Here is a 24,645-nt window from a genome sequence, read left to right as displayed (position 1 = left end):
TGCTCATCACAAGTGCCCTCCTTAGTCTCCATCACCTGTTTCACCCATCCCCCACCCACCTGTCCTCTGGTAACCACCAGTTTGTTCTCTAGGTTAAAAATATTTACTCTTCATATATATTTCTGCAAAAGACTTGAGGTAATATAATAAAAAGAACAAACACAATAAAGGACTTAATAAAATGTAAAAAAAAAAAACCTAAAACCACATAAAGTATCATTACACCTGGAAGCTTCGCTTTTGGATACTCTCCTATGTGAGGACACAAAAATAGGCAGGTAGGAGCCACCACATCCAGGGGTTTCCAACTTTCTGTCATGTGAGTTTTCATTTCTCTAAATACCGTTAAGTTGTGCCCAGCCACACCAAACTGCAGCTTAAGTTCTTTAAATGCCAAAAAGAAGAAGAAGAAGAAGAAGAAGAAGAAGAAGAAGAAGAAGAAGAAGAAGAAGAAAGAAAGAAAGAAGGAAAAGAAAGAAAGAAAAGAAAAGAAAAAAGAAAAATGAAACTGTGTGTGTGTGTGTGTATCACAGTGTATGGGAGTTTCTTTTGAAAATTTTTGTTGCAATTAACTTCCCTTAATAAATGAAGACATGAGAGCAAATGCTTGTGTAAGACTGTAAGGGGCTTCTTAAGAATAGAAGTTAATCTTTTACTTAGCCAACAGTAATCTCAAAAATTCTGGTTTCATTTGTTGCCACCTCTCCTTGGAAAAGATAGATACAGCTAAGCAAGTAAAAAACTCATATCTTAGCTATGATCAAATGACAACGTTAACTTTGGTGTTTAAGGCAAAGGAAGTAAGCTCCCGTTTCCAAAGTAGCAAATCTGGAGGAAGGGAAGGAGAGCCTCCCGTACCCCGATTTGAAGACTGTGTGCAAAAGACTACTGCTCAAAGAATGAAAGAGGACTACTGCCCTTGCTTATTGTGAAGGCATGAGGGTGATCTGACCCCTGGGCTTCCCCTGGACAAACAAATGAGGTCTGTCCAAGAGGACAGATGAGGCTCTTGGACAGATGAGACCCTTCCAAGTAGTGACACGAGTTATTACACCACATCCATCCCATCCATCTGGTTGAGAAGACTGTCTAGACTATAAGAATATCCTCACTTGAGATTGTAGGGAGAGGGCAAAAGGAAAAATAAGCAAGTGATGCCCCAATTTTTGTCTGTGTCCATTACATCCTAGGATATTCTCTAATTTAGGAGGCAAGGTGTCGAGAACGCTTAGTTTGAACAGTACGTGTAGGTGGTTTGGAGATGACTTCTCAGTTCTTCCCAGCATGGATATTGATGAGTCAGATTGGCTGTCTGGTGAGATATGAAAATTCCTTCCCCAGATTAAGATTCTACCTCACAGTGGATAATATTCTCATCTTAGAGAATTCACTGTTCTTAATGTCAGCTCTGAAAATCCTCCTCATTCTCTAAATGGTTATGCTTTACACACTCAGAAAACACTTTCTTATCGAGGGATGCTGCCCTTCTGTGTATATGAACAATTCTGCATTTGTGATTTACTCTCTTTTTTAGTATTAACTTCCCTTATAGTGGAGAAAAAACACTGAAGATCCTATAATAAAATTTTTGAGTCCTACTAATTTTTAAGTTACATAAAAAAGTAAGAGCTCAAGTAACTCATTCCATCTAGATGAGAATACATTCCACAATTTCTTTCCTCTAGACAAAGAAGAAGTTGGATTAATTTCTTAAACCTCCCTTTTATAAATGCCATTTTATACATGGGGGAAAAATTATACATGACTAACACTTAGTCTTACCATCCATTCCAGTGTCATTCTTTTTTTTAAATTTTTTTAATGTTTATTTATTTTTTTGAGAAAGAGAGAGACAGAGTGTGAGTGGGGGAGGGGCAGAGAGAGAGAGAGAGGGAGACACAGAACCCAAAGCAGGCTCCAGTCTCTGAGCTGTCAGCACAGAGCCCGATGCGGGGCTGGAACTCACAAGCTGTAGATCATGACCTGAGCCGCAGTCAGACGCTTAACTGACTGAGCCACCCAGGCACCCCTCCAGCATGATTCTTGGGACAGTATCATTTATCTACGCCTCTGTCTCTCAAAAACAACACATACACTAGCAGTTACACATTGGCAGTGCACAGTCCAATTGAAACTGCAGGAGTGTCATTTGGCCTGCGTGAATTTACTGAGGCTAAGTTCCAACACTTAACCTAAGAGTCTAAATTTCTGATTCCTTTTACATTTGGAAAATCTGATATCATAGGTCATGTCAACAACTGGCCATAATTGAAAGCATCTGCTTCCTTTTAGATTCATTCTTTCTTACATATGATTCACTTGATTCATCTGTATCACCTGGTTGTACAGTCAGGTTCTTGGTTTCCACTTTGGAAGATAAGACACGTAGTTGGAAATGAGTCAAGAGATCTGTTAGCTCATATCTTGTTTAAACAGTAACTTATATCAGAAATAATATAGTAAACTAAAAACACATTTACAATGTGTGTTAAATTAAGGGGGAAAAAAGGAAAAAAAAAAGCTTTGACTATTTCCATGGCTTCGGAAAAAACAAAGCAGTGCAATCAAGAAACACTTATCCATTAACTGTTATGTATTAGGCACTGAACTGGGTTGATAGGATGCAAAGATGATTAACAGAAGAATCCAATTTTGCAGGTATTCATAGTTTTGCTTAACAGACAGACTTAAAATCAAGTATTTACAAAGCCATGTGATGTGAGCCTGTATAAGTCTAAGTATTAAAGAAGCCTCACGAGGATGCAGATGGTGTCGTAGATAAAGTGACATCAGACTAGAGCCTTAAAAGGCAAGTTTGCCAAACAAACAGGAAGCAATTATGCATTCCATGTGCATGATCTTATTCTGCTTTTTTACAGAATAAGAGATCTAAAATATTTACAGTTTCATTAGCTTTGGTTTTGAGAAAAGCAAATTTCTTTGAGAAAAAGAAGCTATTCCTTCTTGTGCTTTTATAAACTATAAAATAAACTACCTGTATGCACTTTTCAAAAATAAAGGTAAGTTCAGTGCCATTTAATGTTGTTCAAAAGTTATAGTTCATAAAACACAAGTATCCTTTTAAAAATTAGTAAAATAAGGTAAATCAACAATAATTCCCATGACAAGGGAAGGTCTGAAAAACAAAACAGCATGTGACATGCAGATATCTCACTGAAAAGAGATCAAGAATTAGAACCAAATAAAATGTCTGCAGAAGCAGCTGATAGTTCTTGCTGGGGGAAATTTTGGAACAGGAAAGGTTAGAAAATACCACTGACACAATAATTACAGGAGAAATTCCACTCTGACTAGGTTATCAGCATAGACATGATGTTTTGAAGGATACCTGAAAAAAGACTTTGCCCAGGGGTACCTGGGTGGCTTAGTCAGTTAAGCGTCTGACACTTGATTTTGGCCCAGGTCATCATCTCACATTTTATGAGATCGAGGCCTGCATTGAGCCCGGCACTGACAGCACAGAGACTGCTTGGGATTCTCTCTCTCCTCTCTCTCTGCTTCAAACCCCATTTGTGCTCTCTCTCAAAAATAAATAAACATTAAAAAGGTATTAATAATTATCCACATAAATAACATTTTATCACTCCTCCAGAGTGGATCAGGTAATGCTTTTCTACATTCAAAAGAAATAGAAACTAATACCAATATTTTCTTCAAATTCTTTGTGGACCAGTAAGGGAAAAGGTAAATATTTGCTTAAAAACAGGATAAAAATCTTTCCTAATGAATCAAATCTCATGTAGGCAGCTAACACCAAACTTGCATTCAGCCATTCTAGTACTTTGGTTTTTTTTTTTGTTTTGTTTTGTTTTAATTTTTTTTTATTTTTTTCAACGTTTATTTATTTTTGGGATAGAGAGAGACAGAGCATGAACGGGGGAGGGGCAGAGAGAGAGGGAGACACAGAATGGGAAACAGGCTCCAGGCTCTGAGCCATCAGCCCAGAGCCTGACGCGGGGCTCGAACTCACGGACCGCGAGATCGTGACCTGGCTGAAGTCGGACGCTTAACCGACTGCGCCACCCAGGCGCCCCATCAGCCATTCTAGTACTTTGATTATGAACAAAAAGTAGTCCAATTATATGCACACACAAAAAAAGTAAGGCCATGTGTTTTGTCTGTTCCTATATATCTATCTGTTCCTCCGGTCACATTACAAATTCCAAGTATTTATTCTATTGGAAACCTCTAGCATTTAGTAAGGTATTTGGCTCATAATTGGTGCTTAGTAAATATTTATTGGCTTCAGTTTAAATTGAGAACATGAAAAATTTGCCTTCTTGCTTTTACACAGTTGATATGTTGAACAAATAATTCTGATAGTCTTCACTTATTTCTCCCAGAAGCTATCTCCAATTTTTATCATTTTGCTCTATCACTGACTACAAAATGATATGGTTTGCAGACATGACTCTTTGCAGTCTGACACCAGTTCTGTGACACCAACTGGATGTCCTACAATTCAATTCAAGTATGACACTACCCAGAGTTGACTCAGACCCCAGAGGTTAAGGGGCTTCAGTCCCACAAGACTACCCTCAGCCACAAGTCCTATGTGTCTCCAAGGCAACTGTACTTCTGTCCAGACTGCTATAAATTTGGGGCTTTCCACAGTCCCCTCAGTTTTGATAATTTGCTAGAATGCTCACAGAACTCATGAAAATGCTATATTTAATAATTATCATTTGATTATAAAGAATGAAAATGAATGGTGGATAAAAAAAGGACACAGGGCAAATCTGGAAGGATCGTGAGCATAGCAGCTTCTGTCCCGATGAAGTCAGGACATGCTGCTTTCTTGGTACATCAATATGTTGACCTACCAGGAAGCTCTCGAATCCTCGTTTTTCAAGTTTTTATCACTTTCATTATGTAGACACGATTAATTAAGTCATTAGTCATGTGATTAAACTCAATGTCCAGCCCCTCTTCTGTCCCTGGAGGTTTGGAAGGTGATGAAGATATTGAAAGTTTCAATATTCTAATCATGAGGTTGCTTTTTCTGGTTCTCATGCTGAAGCTATCTCCTCTATGAGTTGCCTCCTTAGCATAAAATCAGGTATGGTTGAAAGATATGAACAACAAAAGACACTCCTAAATTCCAAGATTTTTTGAAGCTCTGCATTAGGAACCAGGGACAAAGACCAAATATATATATATATATATATATATATATATATATATATATATAGTTATTATTATACCACAATATTAAACTCATATTTTCATTACTTTGCCTCTTACATTAGTGTGCAATTACCATATGATTGCTCAAGTGTAATTATGATCATTATTGAGGAATGGTGATAGTTCCAAAGCCATTTTATTTTATTTTTTTTTTTTTTTAATTTTTTTTTCAACGTTTATTTATTTTTGGGACAGAGAGAGACAGAGCATGAACGGGCGAGGGGCAGAGAGAGAGGGAGACACAGAATCGGAAACAGGCTCCAGGCTCCGAGCCATCAGCCCAGAGCCCGACGCGGGGCTCGAACTCACGGACCGCGAGATCGTGACCTGGCTGAAGTCGGACGCTTAACCGACTGCGCCACCCAGGCGCCCCTCCAAAGCCATTTTAAAGGAAGCAGTTTTAAAGCAAATTGCATCATCTGCATGAATAAAAGGCTTTTTTATGAAATGCATCAAAACAAGAGAGATGAAATAAGTCTTCAGAGGGAAATGAGATAGAAATTTCTCTTTTCCATATTGCTGTCCTCCTCTTCTTTGTTTCCTTATTATCTGTCACATTTTTCATCTCTGCTTAGCACCAATACTGTGTTTCTGATGCCTGTTACACTTACTTTTTTAAGGGAAGTCTCAATGACCCAACATGACCAATGTCCAAATGTGGGAAGTAATATTGGGAAAACACTGGCAGTAATGGGAATATCCAGGAGAAAAAGAATATTGTAAAGCAAAACAACTCAGGAACAAAAGTGGATAATAACAAAAGAAAGATCAGATGATGGGAAAATGCCAACTAAAGCACTAATGTTCAGAAAATGTCTTGATTATATACATTTGAAAAAAAATCAGTGATATATTGCACGTGACAGAGAATGTTGACTGTCCACCAAAATCTTTTGCCCAATTCTTCTTAGGCACATGACCGAACTACATTTCCCAGTCTCCCTTGAAGTTGGTGTGGACACATGATTGAGTTCTAGCCAATGGCATATGGGTGGAAGTTTATTTGCCATTCCCAGTCCTGGCTCATAAAAACTTCTATCTGTTTAATATTGGTGTATATATACTGTTATTTGCTTGCTGTCTTTCGTTGGGCATTACAAGGACAGTAGTAGTTCAGGCAAGAATTAGTTTCAAGTAGAGACTAAAAATAAACAGGTAGCTGAGAGATTAGGAGCCTCCAATATTTAAAAATTGTGTACTTCTAAATGCCAACAACACAGGAGAGAAAACTGAAACAAGGCATTGAACAACAAAGTCGAACCCAACACTATTGTCTCAATAACCTCAAGGTAGCTTCCAAGGAGATAGAGAGATGCATGGATTGAGGAGATGAAGAAATAAAAACTCAAAAATTATAATTTAAGAAGGAATTTTGAGGACAGTCTGACCATAAAAATTTATGGAAGTAAGTATACCAGAAGTTTATCAAGTTTTTGAGAGAAATTAGCAGACTAGTCTGAAAAATCTTTAGACTTTAAATGTCTTGGGAAAAAAGTGCTTTCATAAGCTTAAAGATCTTTAGATTTTTTTCAAATTTGCATAAGCAATAAGCAAGATACAAAATTCACACAGGCTGCAAGAAGTATGTACTCCCAAAGTGACGTGGATAAAAATAGCTTAGGAAGAAGCTTGAGGTGAGACAGGGGTCACATAAGACAACAGAAAAAGGAATACCTCCAGACAGCAAATATAAGAAAAGTAATCAAGGAATAATCAAGGACTTTTCTTTTTATAAGAACAGACGGAGGTCCTCAACAATATCTATTGTTCACATCACTGTCACAGACCAGTAATCCTTCCATGTTCTCAGTTCTCTCGTCTTCCTAATGGAAGTTATTATTGTGGATATTCTTCCGTGAGTGGCCTCTTCCAGAGAATCCTTACAGATTATTACTTGCATTACCAATGGCAACCAAGGTTCTATTAGAATGCAGGGTCTACCAGGAAACCACCCAAATGTAATCATCACACAAGTAAAGCAGCCAGGGTCAAAGCAATCTAATCTTCCACAAGCATCCTGACCAATTCCAGCATTTCTTGAGTTTAAATGGAAACCACTTAGTGTCAAAAAAGTGTGGCAAGCAGCCCAGCTGTTGTTTGTTTCTAATTCAAAAACTGATTATGTTTCTAAAGGTGAAGGTTTCATCTGTGTAAGTGCATCTAATTAGAGATAGAATAAAACGATATTCATAATTACATTCAAAAGAATAAAAATCTACCTATTCCTCAGCCAATATAACTCTAGAACGTGTTACTCAAATATTAGAAATAAAGGTCAGTTTCCTAATCCTAAAAATATCTCCTTGCATCCAGAAGACAAAGAAAGATAATTACTTTAAGAGATAAGTTAGCTGTATTTATATCAGATAAAAAGCACTGATTGGAAATGAACAGTTACCATATCATTGATGGCACATGTGTTAGTTTCCTAGCGCTGCCCTAACAAAGTACTCCAGACTGGGTGGCTTACACAACAGAAATTTATTGCCTCAGAGCTCTGGAGGTTGGAAGTCTGAAATTAACATGTCACCACCATCGGTTGCTTCTGAGGATTTTAAGTGAAGGATCTGTTCCAGGCTGTTCTTGACTTGTGAATGGCTGTCTTCTCCCTGTTTCTCTTCCCATTGTCTTCCCTTTATGTGTATCTGTTTCTGTGTCCAAATTTACTATTTTTATAAGAATGCCAATTGTATTAGATTAGGACCCCCCCCCAATGGTCTTCTTTAATCCAATTACCCCTATAAAAACCTTATCTTCAAATAAGATCACATTCAGAGGTGCTAGAGGTTAGGACTCCAGCACATGTTTTTTTGAGGGGGAGGAACACAATTTAAGTTGAAAACAGTCCAAAAGTCTAAAAAGTTTCTATGTACCAAATCCTTATTTAGATGAACAAAGTGGTAATGACTGAATTGAAAAGAATTTCCTATGACTTTATAACCTCCAAACCAATTGGTTTTAATTCCAATTCCCCTGGCCCCTCTACTTCTAAACAATTAGGGAATGTACCGAATTCCTTTATTTATTTTGGGAAATATCTAGAGCATGTCAGAGTAAATACAAATCTAAAAAATAAGTGAATTCCCCTGATGCCAAAAGACAAAGAAAACTCATTCCTTCCTGCTCTTTTTTGCTAAAGCATTTCCCCTAGAAAACCTGCGATTGTAAGTTCTCTCTCTACTTGAGAGGGATGCAAACCTTTTGAAAATCTGAATAATCTCTAGTCAGTTTTTGTAAATCAGTGAAGTCTTTCTTGGGAGCTTTACAACTATCTTTCTGAAATGTGAGCATAAAGCATCCTGTCTTTTGGTCTCTGTGAGAGGTTAGCCTAGGTGCTGGGCTTGAAGTTGTAACTTTTACTTGTTGCAGAAATACAAGAAGTTTTATTTTTCCTTTCTATCAAGACATTAGCATGTATGCAAATGACTGTATTTGCCTGGCTGTATAAAAGGATGAGATGCCTTTCTGTTTTTTGCAATCTCTTTAGTGGATTGCTTGAGATATATTGCAGTCTGATTTAATGCTTATTCAAGTAAAACTTTCCTACATTTGTGAAGAGGATCTCTAGGCTGGCAGAAGACTTTAAATTAATTCCCAACAAAAATAAAAATATCATTTTGTTCTTTTGCCCTAATGCAACAGACACACAAAAATATAGACACATACAGTCAACATTACTGAAAACATCTTCCACAGTTATGACCTTGAAACATCTATTCGGCGTAAAATTGAATACACAGAATGGAATGTTTATTAGTGACATCCACAACAATTTATAATTATGTTTTTAGTACCATTTATTTCGGTACTGACTATACGACAAAACAGCTAAATGTTTTGGATAGATCATGCGGTGTAATCTTGCAGCGATCCTATTATTTGTCTATTACCATTATTTCCAGAGAAGAATCCCAAAGCTATCAATGTGTAAATAATTTATTTAGCCAGGTTCCATTCCTAGAAAGTAGTAGAGAAATGGACCAGTCTAACTCCGGAGCTTGTATTCTTCATCACTAGGTGACCCTCGCTCACTTTGTCATGAAGGAGACCATCAGACACCAAGCCAGCACCGATTCCAGCTGGATTCCTGGTAACTGGGTTTGTCTGTGGATGCTGAGCCAATTCACTATGCCTCTCACCACCCTTTCTATGTTCTTAAAGCAGTGTGGCATAATGGAAGTTTTCTGTCCTCAATGCTAATGTCTTTAAGATTCTCTGCATTGACTTGACAGCTATGTAATCTTGGAAAACTTATTTTACCTGGCTTAAACTCAGTTCCCTCTTCTGAAGGCAGTGCCTGACAAAACTTAACTATGACAACAAAGGAACAGTGGGAAGGCTCTACTGACACAATGTATGTGACCAGCTCTGAAGCTGGGTATCAACAAACCAGAGTACAGAAATGCCCTTACTCAGCAATATATCTCCTAGCAATTAGGACTATGTAATCGAAACAAAATGAAGTGAAAAAATGAACTAACCAAACAACAACAACAAATATAAGGCATCATTTTCTGTATCTCTTATATTGTTATAAACAATGAAGATAGAACAGACTTAACACATTTTCACATGTATAAGATTGAATCTTATTGTTTTCTCTATATGAAATTCTCCCAGTATACTAATATCAAGTCAATGCTGCATGCAAAAACCATTTACCCTGACACTCTGTCTAGACATTAAGCATGGAAACCACACCTCTCTGTCCACATAACTACTTTGTCCGTTCACATTACCCTGATCCCTTGTGAATCCTAATCAAACTCCCACTTCAAAAGACCCTCACTAAGTAAGATTTCCAAAACCCAATAAACTTTGACCCAGTTCTAAAGCACTGCCAAAGTTCTGAGATGACCATCTCCCTTATCTAAGTAAGCAATAAACTCAGCTTTGTCTCAGATTGTGTTGGTGACATCTGGGAAGCTAACTTTCAAGAAAGCCTTTTCTAAGGCCTTAAGGATTATTTTAAACTGCAAAGCCTTCTATACAACATGGATTTCTTGACATAGCGCTCATGACATTATCAATATAACTGACATTATAAGCGGGTATATGCATTCTTGTTGCATTTAACTCTTTCTTAAATCATGCTTTCAATCTATAATAAATGATGAGAGAACAAGATATCTTCAGTATGTTCACTTGTGATACAAATGGTTCAAATCCATCAACTCCCGTTAAAAAATTATAAACAAAGATTTTTAGCTCCAAAACAAGAATTCACAGCAGCATTTTTATTTCTACTATTCCATGGCATTTCTTTCTATATACAGGAATTGCAGAGTTACCCTTTCAAGAAAAATAGTTAAATGCAACCTCCTTAATAGGAAGTCTTACCTTTTCCAGTTTTGAAAGAGCAAGAGAGTAACAGTCTTTGGCTCTGAATTGCATGAATCTCATGTTGGCTGGGTGAGTAAGCTCTGTGATGATACTGAGACTGGAAAACAACCTACATTTAAAAACACACACACACAAAAAAGCATTTGCATCACACTAACAATCCAATATGGTATATTTTGTAACAACATATTTATGAGTGAGTGATTCCTAGCCTTAGGCATAAAACTACATGCAATTACAACAGCAGGCATTGTCACATAAACTGTCTGTACAATGCAAGAAAAATGACATGCTATTTCCCAAAGAATATTTTAACCAACATTTTAGCACTGTAAGAAAAATAAATTTAGTAATTTGGCTTTTTATTAGATATTTTTCTCTCTACAATTATGAAATGGCATAGAAGAGAAGCTCATGAAGCTAATTTAAGAAGTCACAAGTGACTTTGTGGATAATATCAAAAGAGAAATTTATAAGATGAATATGACAATTGACAAAAATTCCACGTGATGAGCTTATTGTCCATAATATGAGTTCTTTGATCTTCTAAGATTCCCTATTCTCATAGTATGCGATTTTGAAGGTCACATCTTGCTATAATGATCTCCTGAGAAAAGAAAATATTTTAACTCAAATAACATTTCATTGTAATGAATTGAGGCCAAGGCTCAACTGATAGTGTTATTCTAGAAAGATCCTGAGAGTTTTCATGCATCCCATAGCTTTGCATTAGCTTCCTTCTTATTCACCACCTTCTCCCAAAACACACACACACACACACACACACACACACACACATGCACGCACACACACACACACAAGATAATAGTTGTCAGATCATAACTTCATTTTGTTATTTCTATTAACTGAGGCATATTTTTAATATCTAATTTAATAAATAATAATGAAGTGTTTGTTATTGGAAAGCTCTGGTCTCCAAGACCTAAAAAGAGGTATAAAGAGATATGCTGGCCTTTAAATTAGACTCTACTACCCAATAGAAGAAACTATAAAAATGTGTAAGTTATAAGGCTGTATATATTTTTATAAGAGTGATAAATATGGCTGACTGAATCTCACAGACTATGCAGCATTAAGACACCAGTAAATGGATAGCTTGTGAGAAGCATCCAGGACAGTGTTGAGATATAAGGCCAGAGAAGTAATTTGTGAGAAAAACATAGCTGCAAAACAATGAAAATTTATTTCATCTTTTGGAAAGTTTAAATTTTCTCTGCGAAATAGAGCTTTTATCTTTCATACATATTATTTTTCAAACTTTGGATACTTTTGTGGGATTACTTGGGATGATTTCTAACACATTACATCAAGTAGAAATGTGTAGCTATATACTTGAGAGCTGAGTAACAGTGAATGATAATATGATTGGTTGATCTGGTCATTGTATTTAAGTGACTTATAGAGTTGAAATTAGATAGAACCAAAAAGTTTATATGATGTGCTGTTTCTGTTCTATATAAATGAACCAATACCATTATGTTATTTGAAACTGAGAAAATGAATGCATTGTCTACGTCTGCCACCTAGTGAAAATCTAGAACTAAATAATACTTTAATGAAATGTTTTAGTGCATTGCCTTTTAAATCTATAAACTATTACTTACATTCAATTATAATACATTCATAAATTTGTTTTTTTAGCAACTTTAATTATGTATCTTAAAATATGAATCTGTAAATCTATTTCTGGGCTTTAATATGACCTAAACACATTTTGAGTATAAAACACTTTAGAAATAAAATGACATAATAAATGTATTTTTCCCTAGGTACTAGATCATAATAAAGCAATACTGTAATTGAAAAATAATATGGTCTGGGGTGCCTGGGTGGCTCAGCTGGTTAAGCTCAGGTCATGATCTCATGGTTCATGAGTTCAAGCTCTGCATTGGACTCTGTGCTGACAGCTCAGAGCCTGGAGCCTGCTTCAGATTCCACGTCTCCCTCTCTCTCTCTCTGCCCCTAACCCACTCGCATTCTGTCTCTGTCTCTCTGTCTCTCTCTCTCTCAAAAACAAAAACAAACATTAAAAACAAGAAAAATAATATTTTTTTCTATTTAAAACTTTTCTACAATTAATTTATGTCCTGACTGAGTGATGTAAGCATCATTGTGGAGAGGTGCAAAATCTCTATGGACTAATTCTCTGCTTGGTATAATTTATTCAAAAAATACTTTTGACAGACATGCCCAGTTATGCTAACTAATAGAAGATGAAAAACACACTATATACTCTACTTGACAGACCACTGGGAGAAGTCTGAGACTACCTGCAATTATATATTCAAGAAAAACAAACATAAGGGCATACAAATCTGGAAAATGTTCACAATATTTTAATTAAAAAAACGGAGCTAGTGTGCTACACTATAAATTTTTATCTGTTGTGGTGGCTAGGAATGATGTTTCAGAATAACAAACATATATATTAATATATAGGTATAGAGACTCACTTAGATATGTAAAAAACCAGTTTCAGATTACAATTGGCTCTCAACAGTAAAATAAATATGAATATATTTTAATCTTTTAAAAATACTTTTTAAACACTTTAAGTCTGAGATATCAGATATCTCCTGTATGTAATTTTTTTATCTATGTAAACCAATCAAAATAATAAAAATATTTCTGCACTACATAAATGAATCATTCTTGTATTTATACATACTCATTATCAATATTTTCAATTATGTCTTTTCCCACATACAGAGGTATGACATTTCCTCAATAACTATGATTATTGTGCCAATAATAATCTTACTTGTGCCAAAACAAAGATAATAGTCTTTTTTGATTTTATTTTTTAACTTGCCATTTATACTCTTTGCATCCTGGGGATGCAAGTCTTCTAACTGCACAGCTCTCCCCTCCTCTTACTTTCCCCTCAAACCACTCTTCACGTCGTAGCTAAAATAGTATTTTTAAACTCTATTCTTCAGTGATTTCCTTCCTGTTGTTCTTATAATGAAGATCAACTTGCTACCGTGCTCTACAAAGCCATGAATATTCTGATTCAGATTCAGACTTCAGCCTCACGTTGTCAGTCTTCCACCTGCTCTGCTCCAAGTCATCAACTTTGCCCGCCTCAATACCTCAGAGCCTTTGGATATGCTGCCCCCTTGTGGAATGTTCTACTCCTCTCCTCGCCTGCTTAGTCTATCAAGTAAACAACTGAGTAAATTCTTCAGGGAGATAATAGGTAGGTGTTCCTTGATCCACTGGACTAGATCATACATTTTTGTTGTCTGTACCTGTATAACACTATACTCTTTTCAGTAGCTGCTACATTTATAATTTCCTACTGGAATATCTTGTTTAATATGTTCCCTGCTTAGACTATCACTACTTAATCACTACTGATCACTATGTCTGCCTTAGGCACTGCTCAGCCATAGCATTCTGTATAGTCCCCAAACTTACTAGATGCTCAATAATACCATGAATAAATCACAAGTGTAGGTGTTTGTAGACGTCCTCCTGACCTATTATGGGGTTAATGCATGAATTTCTCTGATTCCTGCAATACACAGATCCATGACTTGAATATGTTCCCATTGCCAGAGCACTGATTATCTTACCAGTTTGATCAGCTACATTTTAGGAAAAAAATCAAAAGCAAAAATATCTTTATATTAAAACAAAATCAGCCTAAGAGACTTCTGAACTAAATCATTCCTGGACTTTTACAATGCAAAGAAAACTAATGTTAATTAAATAAGGAGGCCATTAGACTGAGATGGCTCTAATACCTTAGCAGGTTACTTAAACAAGTCAACACCTCAACCTATACATGCCTCAAGGTTAAGAAATGAAAACCAAAGGACAGCCAATCACAAACCGTCAACTAGGCTTTCTCAAATAATACAACCACTTAAGCTGTAGCTGATCAATTATTTCTTTGCTTTATTTCTGCCTCTTCTCTGTAAGTCCCTCACTCCTGTCCACGGAGTGTTTCTAACTACTTCCTACCTGGCACTGACAAATCTGAACTGATTTTTGCTCAAATAAATTAAAAAAGTTTTAATATACCTTAGTTCGTCTTTTAAAATTAGCAAGTATTTACTTTTGTACCCATTCTGTATTAAACTAATGTTTATCTATCTTGTGTGCTCTCTAGAAAAACATTTGATTCACGACTCCTTGAGTTAATTTTCTCCTCTCCCTTTCTCCTGATACACAGACTTAGGCTGTTGGTTTGAATCGGCCATTTTTTTTTCCTATATAGGATAGGATGAGCTAGTAAGTTGCTTTCAATATCGTCTTTTTTCTTCAGTTAAATGAGAATAGTGATAGATGACATGGCCATTTTGAAGTGGTTGTTTTTAATTCAAGGCACATTTTGGCATGCTTCTTTAAATTTAGTTTAGATATTAACACGTTCATAAAAATGTGAAAACAGGCAATATTTTCGATACACCAAGTGCTTGTGAGGTAAAACTTTAGCAAGAGACACTTAAATTTTAAAGTAAGGACCTGCTTTTCTTTTAATTTGGAAATCAGACACTCACTTAACAGATCTTTCAAGGAGAATGACCCATGAGTGTTTTCTCTTAGATGTATAAACTAAGGTCCATAGGCACAGGAGAGTAAGAGGCTTAGCCATATTTGACTTGAAAAGACCTTATCTCCTATAGTCTTTGGTACTTTGAAATGGTCTCTAAGGTTGATGGGCCAATTGTTTAGGATTCAAGGAATCTCTTCAGAGTAAAGTACTAGAGATACTCTCTTACCTAGAGAATCTGGAACCTCTGGAATAGATTGTCCCTGAAGGAGTTTGCTGCTTACTATAAAGGACTACTCCAAACCCACAAAGGTAAACTCATCGTAAGTGAAGGAACAAATTTGGGCAAGTGATCAATACAGGGCCTGCTTAGGTTGTTCTGGTGACAAAGCTTGGCTGAGGCTGGAGGCCCCTCTTGTCCCAGCCATCCCAGAACAAACTTAAGGAATGTTTATCAAACATCTGAGTGTTAACACTTTGTATGTCATGCTCCAGATTCTGGATATGGAAAATAAAACACTTCCTGGGTAGGTCCTCTGGAAGAAACATGCAAGGGCCAAACAAGCAAATATATAATTGCCCTACTGGATACAGACACATTGAATTGTGTAATCCAGTTTTCAATTACAAAACTATGTTTGAGTTATAAATGCAATTCCAGATGAAAAGGAATTCTCCCGATGCCCCCAACTGTTCTCTAATTCTTCCTAGCCCTGCCACCCTGCTAGTGAATTAGTGAGTTTCTCCTATTTTCCCTTTGGTCTTTTGGGACTGAGTAACTCTGAAAGGTCCTTGGACAATCTGGACAAAAGAGAGGCCTTGTCAAGTGAAGCTGTATAGTAAGCTGGGCAGATACGGGTTCAAGTGGTCACTGTGAGCTTCTGAATAACAACAAATTTAACCCTATTCCTAGCCAGCAAAACAAATCATACCAGTTTTTATCAATAACTAGAACTAGAGCACCGTTGCTTTCATTTCATATTTGAATTCCATCTCATTCTTATGTCCTGGACTCTAATACAACCACAGATTGAAGATTCCTCTAACATATTCTTTAGTAGTTTTAAAAGCTGAAAATGTAAAGGTCAAAATGCCCCATGTCAAAATGGAATGTCAAAATAATCAAGATAAATGGTATTTACAAACTAATAACTACACAGTCATTTACAAACTAATGCTAATAAAATGTAGCATTGCTCTATACAGAGCAACAGCAGAAGGTAATCTTAACTTGCTTAATATATACAGCTACAGAGAAGATTAGAATTCAGCTCTTGTTTGAGGAAATTAATGATATTCATGAAGATATAAGGATTGGCTGAGATATTTTTGTGCTATTATTATTGAAAAAAAATTCTAGGACCACGATGGAGCTTCTCCTGTTGGGTTGCCATGCCAGCAAACTAAAAACTTAGATAACTTTTCTGTCTCTGTGATAACGTTAATTTGAATTTTGGGACCCACAAAACAGAGGCTGTCTCAGTGGCCTGGCCCATGTTACAAATCTAAACATGTCAGCCTGTACTTTTGGTAAATATCTATCAAGGAAACCTAATATACACCAACCCTAATCCTCCAACTCAGCTTTAGCTAGCTCAGCTTATGCTAGAAAACAGGATCTATTACTAGCCTTAGCAAATGCCTGACCTCCTAGCCCATCATGCCCTGTTTCCATGTTGCCTCTTCTCACATTCTATAAAACTCACTCTTGCCCAAAATCTCTCCGGGAAAGTGTCTCACTGCTTGTGAGGCACTGTACTCCCCCAATTCACAGGCTGCTTTCCACTGATTAAAAAATATCGAACTTGGGACATCTGGGTGGCTCAGCTGGTTAGGTGTCTGACTCTTGATTTTGGCTCAGGTCATGATCTCATGGTTCATGGGATCAAACCCCACGTTGGTCTCTGCCCTGATAGAACAAAGCCCTCCTGGGATTCCCTCTCTTCTTCTCTCTCTGCCCCTCCCGTGCTCTTTCTTTCTTTCTCTCTCTCTGTCTCTCTCTCAAAATAAATAAATAAACATTTTTTTAAAAATATCAAACTCATTACTAAATTGTTTTAGGTTAGTTACTTGATACCTGTAAATATTCCACTTGACCAGAAACACAATATATCCAGTCAGCCAATCCCAAAATGCCAAGCCAACTCTGGGGTCTATACTTACTTCCTTGTTTTTTGTTCCTTACTCGTTTTTTGTTTTTCTCTTTCTTATTCCTTACTCTTTATCCCATAAAAGCTTCCTGCCTCACACTCCATTTTGTAGTTGTCTGGATCCTTGAGAATGGAGATTGCCCACTTCGTGAAATGTTAAATAAAGTCTGTTTGTATCACTTAACTAGTCTTCTTCAATCATTTTTAACACTATTGACTTTCATATACTCAGTGTTCTCTTAGAGATGGAGCCTTAAGCTTTAATCCTAAATAGCTTGGTATCCAGCCACTATGACTGGATTTCTGATTGCCTGGTGCTCACTTATGAGGATAACTGGATCCTACCTCTGGAATTTTGTCATCTGTCTGTAAGAAATTTCATGCAAGGTGATGGGCAGAGAAGCTGAAAGGATAGAAAACTGAGGGCAGAGGAAGGGAGACAGGAAAGAGAGTTAAGATCGGTGTCAGTCCACAGTAGTGGACACTAATCAGTAATTGGTGGACACTAATTCAGGGTTTCAGCACAGGAGTGATTATAATGATTGATATTGGAACTTAATTTGTTAAGCATGGAAGAAAAGCCCTCAGATGACTAAGGACAGTGAAAAGGTAGCAGAACCAGTGGATAGTAGGTTCTAGTGGAGACAAAAGGCTGCTAAGATTGAGGGTATTAGAAGAAATACCCCCAATAGTACTCAGAGTAGTAGTACTCAGAGAACTGAATGAAACCGAAAAGAAGGAGGGTAAAATCATTGTTACTTCAAGGTAAAGGCTACGACCATGAGAACAGGTGGCTAAGATAAAACACTGAAAAGATCATCTGTGTAGGATTGCTGATACCATCAAGAATTATGATAGAAGCAGGATTTCTAGAGTCACAGTGAATCAGGAACTAAAATCTTCAAGGAATGTGGGTGACCTCAAGGGTGGTAACTGACTGCACCTATTGATGAAACTAATAAATTTGCATAGTTTTGGTCATTTATCTATATAAATAACATTCAGTACATCATGGGGATCCATATGTGTCTTACTTTTGTACTTTATTATATAAGACTAGCCTAGTTTAGCACTAGTTTAGATTAGGAGCTCATGGATTACCCCATAAAAATGTTTCACAGAACTGTTTTCTTGGAAAATATTGTTATGTACTTAGTGAAATAATGGTAATATCACTACTTGTATATCTACCCTTAGTTATTCTGGTCAGTTAGTTCAAAAATATTAGAGCCTTTGCATCGCTCAGTAAGATGGGGATTTATTATTGATTGATTGATTGTTATCTTAAAATCAAAATTATTCATTCATAGTATATATAATAAAAGTAGGTCAATAGAAACTTTACCATAATAGAAATAAACTCATGATAAGTTGAAAGCTAAAATGGTATGTTTAATCAAAAGAACCAAAGATCCTCTCTTGTTAAAAATATAACTAGCTTTTGCCACACAGGGAATAAAAAGGATGATGTTACGTTGTTCACTGGCTGTAAATCTCATCCTTCTAAATTAATTTTATACCCTATAATATCCTTTTGCATTCTCTAGAGAAAAAAAATTACTTACATATCTGTCATATTTTAAACATGTGCTATTCTCCCTTTAACTGTACTATTTCATATAGCTCAAGAACTAGTCAGCCTTATTCTAAATGAACCGCCTCATTACAGTAACTTTAGAGGGTACATTTGTTCTCCTTCTGAAACAAGACTTTCTCATGCAAGTTCAGAGTAAATTTTCCAGATGCTGGAAAACAGACTCTTTATATACCTAATTTCCAGTCTTCACATTAACACTGCAAGAAGGGTTAACTATTGTCCACATGCATTTTATGCATGAGAGAAACTGAATTTCTATGAAGTTAAGAAATATGCTTGAGGTCACAAAGTGTCTACTAGCACCTCTGGGACAGATGAAGTTTGTTGTTATATTGTTCCAAGGTCTGTGGCTTTTCCACTCTGTCAGATGAAAGCGATCATGAGAGTGCTAATATTACAGTAGCCTTCACTGAATAATTGAAAACTACCAGTCACGTGCTACAGCATTATATATTTTTAAATTCCAATCAACTTTGTGATTAAGACATTGAGGTTTAGAGAAGGAAAGTAATTTGCCCAAGATCATATAGTAAATAATCAACTTAAGTGGGACTCACATCTAGCCTCTCTCTTCTGAATTCTAAACTCAAACTCTAAACTGAAAATTACCCTCAGTATATGCTTTGCTACAATATAAAGGTTATAAAGGTGGAGTGATGGAAGATGATGATGGAGTTCAGATTGTTTTATTTACTTCCATAATTTGGTAGCTCAGGTATGTCCTTTGGCCTTGTGTAAAAATCATGAAACTGAAATAAAGATCTTTTAGATATTTAAATTTTAAAATGATTTCAGAAAGAACCATTCAAGTGACATAGATGTCTTCATTTACAGGGGAGTTTTTGACTTTGCTTATAACATGACCTTTTCTTTGGTTTTCACTGTTACTCAAAGATAACCATAAAGAAAATTCCTATCTGGATGAGTTATGACTTGGCTCCTAACATGGGTAAATTACCTGTTCACAGTTTTATTCATTCCTAGTAATCCAGTTTGTAAACACGTACTATTGGCCACTGCCAGACATAAAACCAAAATTGTAACATACATGGTCTGTCACAAATCATGACTACTACAGCTCAGGATTTAGAATTTGTTATGTTAAACTATACAAAAAAACCACACTTATTATTCTATTTATTTTTAAAAGAATGATGATCCTGCATTAAAACTTAAACACATGGTGGGGTGCCTGGCTGGCTCAGTGGGTTGAGTGTCCAACTCCTGACATTGGCTCAGGTCATGATCTCACAGTTTGTGAGTTCAAGCCCCAAGCCAGGATATGCACTGATAGTGTGGAGCCTGCTTGAGATTCTTTCTCCCTCTTTCTCTGTCCCACCCCCTCGTCTCAAAATAAGTAAATAAACTTAAAAAAAAAATTAAAAAAATTAAACATATAGTGCCAGTCATACATTAGATGTTAAATAAGTATTTGCTTTTGGATTGAATGAAAGAACGTAACTTCAGGGTAAGTATCTCATATTCACTCCTTTTATACAGACTCAGAGTCAAATATTTCACAGGTATTTAGCAGTAAGTACACAGCAGGGCAGAGCTATTCAGACAGTTACCTGAAAAGGGTCTGCACGTTTACAATCGTTTTGGCATCTGCCATGTAGTCTTCCTCGGCACTCATGGTACTCTCTTTGTCCACAACCACCATGTTGGCAGCGAAAGTCACTCCACACCTGAGTAAATCATCTAGGCTTTGATAAAAATCAACAGAGAAAAATGGACTTTCAATAAATCACAGTACTAAGATCAGTGCTTGCTTACCCACTACACTTGTATAGGTTGCCCTCATAGATGGCTTTCACAGAGTTTGCCCTGGTAGATGTTAATGGGGATTATAATACATTCTCTACAGATATTAAATAATTTGTATTTTTGAGCTGTTTATGTTTCATTAGATCTTAACCGTTTCAAAGCACTATGCTTTAAGAATTTTTAAATAATATTTATTAATTATATAAGGAAAACACGGAAAACACCCATTTTGCAATCAAATAGAAATAAAGCATATCAGAACTTTTCTCTCACTATTTCAAAGACATGACATTTACATCTTCTTTATCCCTACAGTACTTTTGGTAAGAGTAGAGATGAATACTCATATTACCTTAGATGGTCTAGCCCAATAAAGAAATGTTAAACTATGAAATATTCTCAAATGTGGATTATCTCTTTGTGAGAGCTGTGTGTTAAAGATTGGTTCAACACAGCCACGAGCATGAAAAATATATAAATATCAGTTGTATTCAAACTTACCATTTACCATTTAGTTTTTGAGTAACCGATTGAATAACCTAATTTCTTTAGTTGCATGAAATAATTGCTAAACTAGATACAAGTTCCTGTGAATTATAATAGTCAGTCTTCTCCCCTATCACTGATAAAAACTAGCAGTTTCCCACTGAATTAAAAGAAAATGTTAACATTAAAACTGAAACAAGGAAACCATTATCTCACTGCCTCTGCTTCATACAAACTAGAAAAATAGGGCTGAAGTAGATAAAGGAGACTAAATTTGAATGAGTGTAAGAATGTTGTCCGTACAAAGTTGACTGAAGACCGTGTAGACCTTAAAGAACAGTAGTTCCTTTTAAATTCTTCAACTGAAGGGTCAGTTCCCTGAGGATATTTTCCAAGTGTGTGATTGGCTGAACTAGTCACGTTACTTTAGAGGGAACTGTTTTCTTCTTATGATGAGGAAGGAGGTGGGATTTCTTATTCTGTTATGAGGTGAGAGAGTATTACCAAAGCTCTGAGTCCAAGATCCCCAGGGGTAGTTCAGAAAAAATATTTTGCTTGGATCAGGAACAATGCTCTGTGGCAAAGATTTTATGGCTAAAACTATGGAAACAGAATGTTATTCCAAATAAATTTCCTATGGTAAGAGGGGCCAGTACCACAATATCCAATCAATATGATGATCAAGTTTAAATCCCTAGAAATACTTTATTTGGATGTTCCTTTAACTAAGAAATTCATAATTGTTCTTAGGTCTATTAAAATACATTTTTTAAAAACAAAGAAATAGGTAGAAAATTAATGTGATATAGTCCCTTATGGGCCATAAAAATGATGCCTTCAATTCACTTTATTATAATTTTAAGTCTCTTTCTATGTCAGCTCTTAAAATCCTGCTCTCCAATTAAAAAAAAAAAATCACCTCTCCATTATAATTATCTACATAAAAAGAGGGACAGATCAAGTGGAAGAAGGTAAGCCTGACTGGAAAAGGATATACACATGAAAGTTATGACAGAAAAATGAATATTTCATTAGTAATAAATCAATGAGGTTGGAACTTGACAAAAAATTTCACTGTAAGTAACTGTGCCAAATAGCTAATAGTTACCTATACCTATATGTATCAGTTAATTCCATACTCAAAATATTGGCTGCTGTAGTTCACATATAACCTAGGCAAATGATTTTAGTAATTATGATTAAGTACGAGTTTAAATCTGTAGAAAACCATAAAATTGGAATGGCATTTCAGAAACATGTAGAAACATTTTGTTCTTCATGTTTTAACTTTGAATCACTTATTTTTGTATCCATTTAATATTACATTTTATTCCTTTTTTATCTTTATTATGCTACCAGTGAATTATAATGCCATGTCTATCATGATTTTTCCACACTATCCTCTCTGCAAAGCCACTTGCCTATGTTTTTATTCAGCACAGTTGCTTTACACAGTTTGGCCACCAGATGGCTGACTAAGATAAAAGTTAATATTGAAAAAAAGATAATCTCAAGAGGAAACAACTTCCTTTGTACCCTTCTCTAAGCCTTCCTTCCCAAGAACTACAATGTGAATGTATGAGTATATGGCAGTGTTGTGAATGGGTTTTAATTCATTCAAAGGTGTGTCTGTTTTTTTAAGGGAAATTTCAAACATTGACAAAAGAGAGTAACACAGTGAACCTCCATATTTCAATCACCCAACCCAGCTTCAATAATTATCAACTTGTTGCCAATCCTGCTTTTTTCTCCATTCATAGGAACTTGACCCTCTCAGTTCTTTGTCTCAACATAAACACTTTTATAGAGGAAGAATTCATTTCATAGTTTACAGCAACAAGGACAGATGGGAGGTTTATTCATCTTTTAAGTATTCTGTTTTTCTAATGAATTTTAATAGAATATTATCATTTCACAGTAACATTACTAATGATAAAATATAGTTTGATTTCACATTCATGGATTTAAATAGTAATTTTAATGCGTCTAACTACATCTTAGTTGGTTAGTATTAAGATAACTGATCATGTAAATTATATTAATGTAGACTAGAGGCTAGATATAAGTTAGTTTGGTCTTTAATATATCCAACAGCCAATAAACACTTCCAAAGTTATAAGACTTTGTTTTTCAATATCTACAGGACAAAACGTAAGCATGAAAGTTCTTAATTGATAACTTTTAGCATTTTGTTTCGACGGTTCTGGTAGACATTTTGTTGTTAATGGGTAGCTAACACATTTTATGTGCATATTAGTTTTATGATCTTTAGTTTTTATATTTCTTATATGCTCATGCATATAAAAGAATTTGTATTTTAATACTAACATATTGCACACATTTGACTTCTTAATTAACACATTTTTAGAAGTTATAGATTGATATATGTTACTAGAATAAAGTAAACTCTTAAGGAAATGCTCCAGTTTATAAATCTGGCCTAAAACAAACATCTCTAAATTACTTTGAAGGTTTCCAGAAGTTATGACAATGATATCAATGCATCACAACACTGAACCTTTAGGTTTTCTCTATCCCTCGGCCCTTAGTAACAACATTATTGCTACAGACAGTGCAAAACTAAAATAGCTTTAGAAACTAAACAAATGTGACAAAATTCTCATGCAGCAAGATTTGTTTTAATTCAACAACAGATTACTGCTTTAGGAAGTTTGAATACAAGATGTATAACACGAGACCATAAGCTCTGCATGCAAAATACACCATATTTGCAATACTGAAATGGCAAATTACACTCATCATGCAACACGGGGCACAGCACAGGACAAACCACAGGACACCACACTAGTTAGTGCGCCAAAGATTTTGTCACCTACTTGTCAATAGAGCCCACCATGTAGTAAACCATTGGAAACCAACAGATTGCATCCAGAAAATGCATATCTGGCCTAAGTAGCAGATGGGTTACAAAATGAAACACAATGTCACAACAGTGGCAGCGCTTCTAGGGAAAGGAAGTAAGTTGACTTAGTTTGCATTTCCAAAACTAAACACTGTTGACAAGATTAATTTTAAGTGCCTTTTTTCTTAACATTAATTAGAAAATATCATTTGTACTTGTTATGAATAATACAATGTACTATTATATTATAAAAACAAGTTGTATTTCTGCTTTCTAAATCAGAAACATTATGGCATTATTCTACAAAAATACTGAATTGATATCCTTAATTATGACTAAAAAGTCTTATCAATGACTTTAAAAATTATTCATGCAGAGGAGGAATTGTAAAATGAGAAATTAATGATTTTTTTCTTGGATGGCCCAAAGCATAGAGAACTAAATTAGCATGCTTATTAAGAGCAACCTCCCTAAGGGATATACACAATTACAACATGCCCTTTTTAATGTATCAGCCTATTAATCAATAAATATAGTATATGCACCCATGTAACATATGTATCATATAAAATTGAAAGTATTTCACCTTTACATTATTGACTTACTCCATGTATATTGTTGAGCAAATATATATTAAAATCTATACTTATAGGCATATTTGGGGAAAGAATCATAAACCTGGATGCTTCCTTAGAAATCACTTAATCTA

General features: G+C 35.6%; 1 protein-coding gene across 12 annotated transcripts in view; it reads right to left on the bottom strand.

The window, feature by feature from the left end:
• Positions 1 to 24,645, bottom strand: part of KCNT2 (potassium sodium-activated channel subfamily T member 2) — a 361,485-nt gene that overhangs the window by 57,756 nt on the left and 279,084 nt on the right. For 9 of the 12 annotated variants that reach the window (XR_005784134.1, XR_005784135.1, XM_040453583.1 and 6 more), the window contains 3 exons: positions 23,911 to 23,982; positions 20,392 to 20,526; positions 10,549 to 10,660 (listed from right to left, as the gene is read on the bottom strand). Coding sequence is in view for 10 of the 12 variants with exons in the window: in XM_040453583.1 (XP_040309517.1) it covers positions 10,549 to 10,660; positions 20,392 to 20,526; positions 23,911 to 23,982 (319 nt within the window). In the remaining 2 variants the exon portion in view is untranslated. The remainder of the gene's footprint in view (positions 1 to 10,548; positions 10,661 to 20,391; positions 20,527 to 23,910; positions 23,983 to 24,645) is intronic. The other 3 variants (XM_040453587.1, XM_040453592.1, XM_040453588.1) reach the window with 1 other exon arrangement.

This window comes from Herpailurus yagouaroundi, unplaced genomic scaffold (genome assembly GCF_014898765.1).
Source record: "Herpailurus yagouaroundi ecotype Mexico unplaced genomic scaffold, PumYag 209, whole genome shotgun sequence".
NCBI classification, from domain to species: Eukaryota; Metazoa; Chordata; class Mammalia; order Carnivora; family Felidae; genus Herpailurus; species Herpailurus yagouaroundi.
This window is presented reverse-complemented; position numbering and strand designations above follow the sequence as displayed.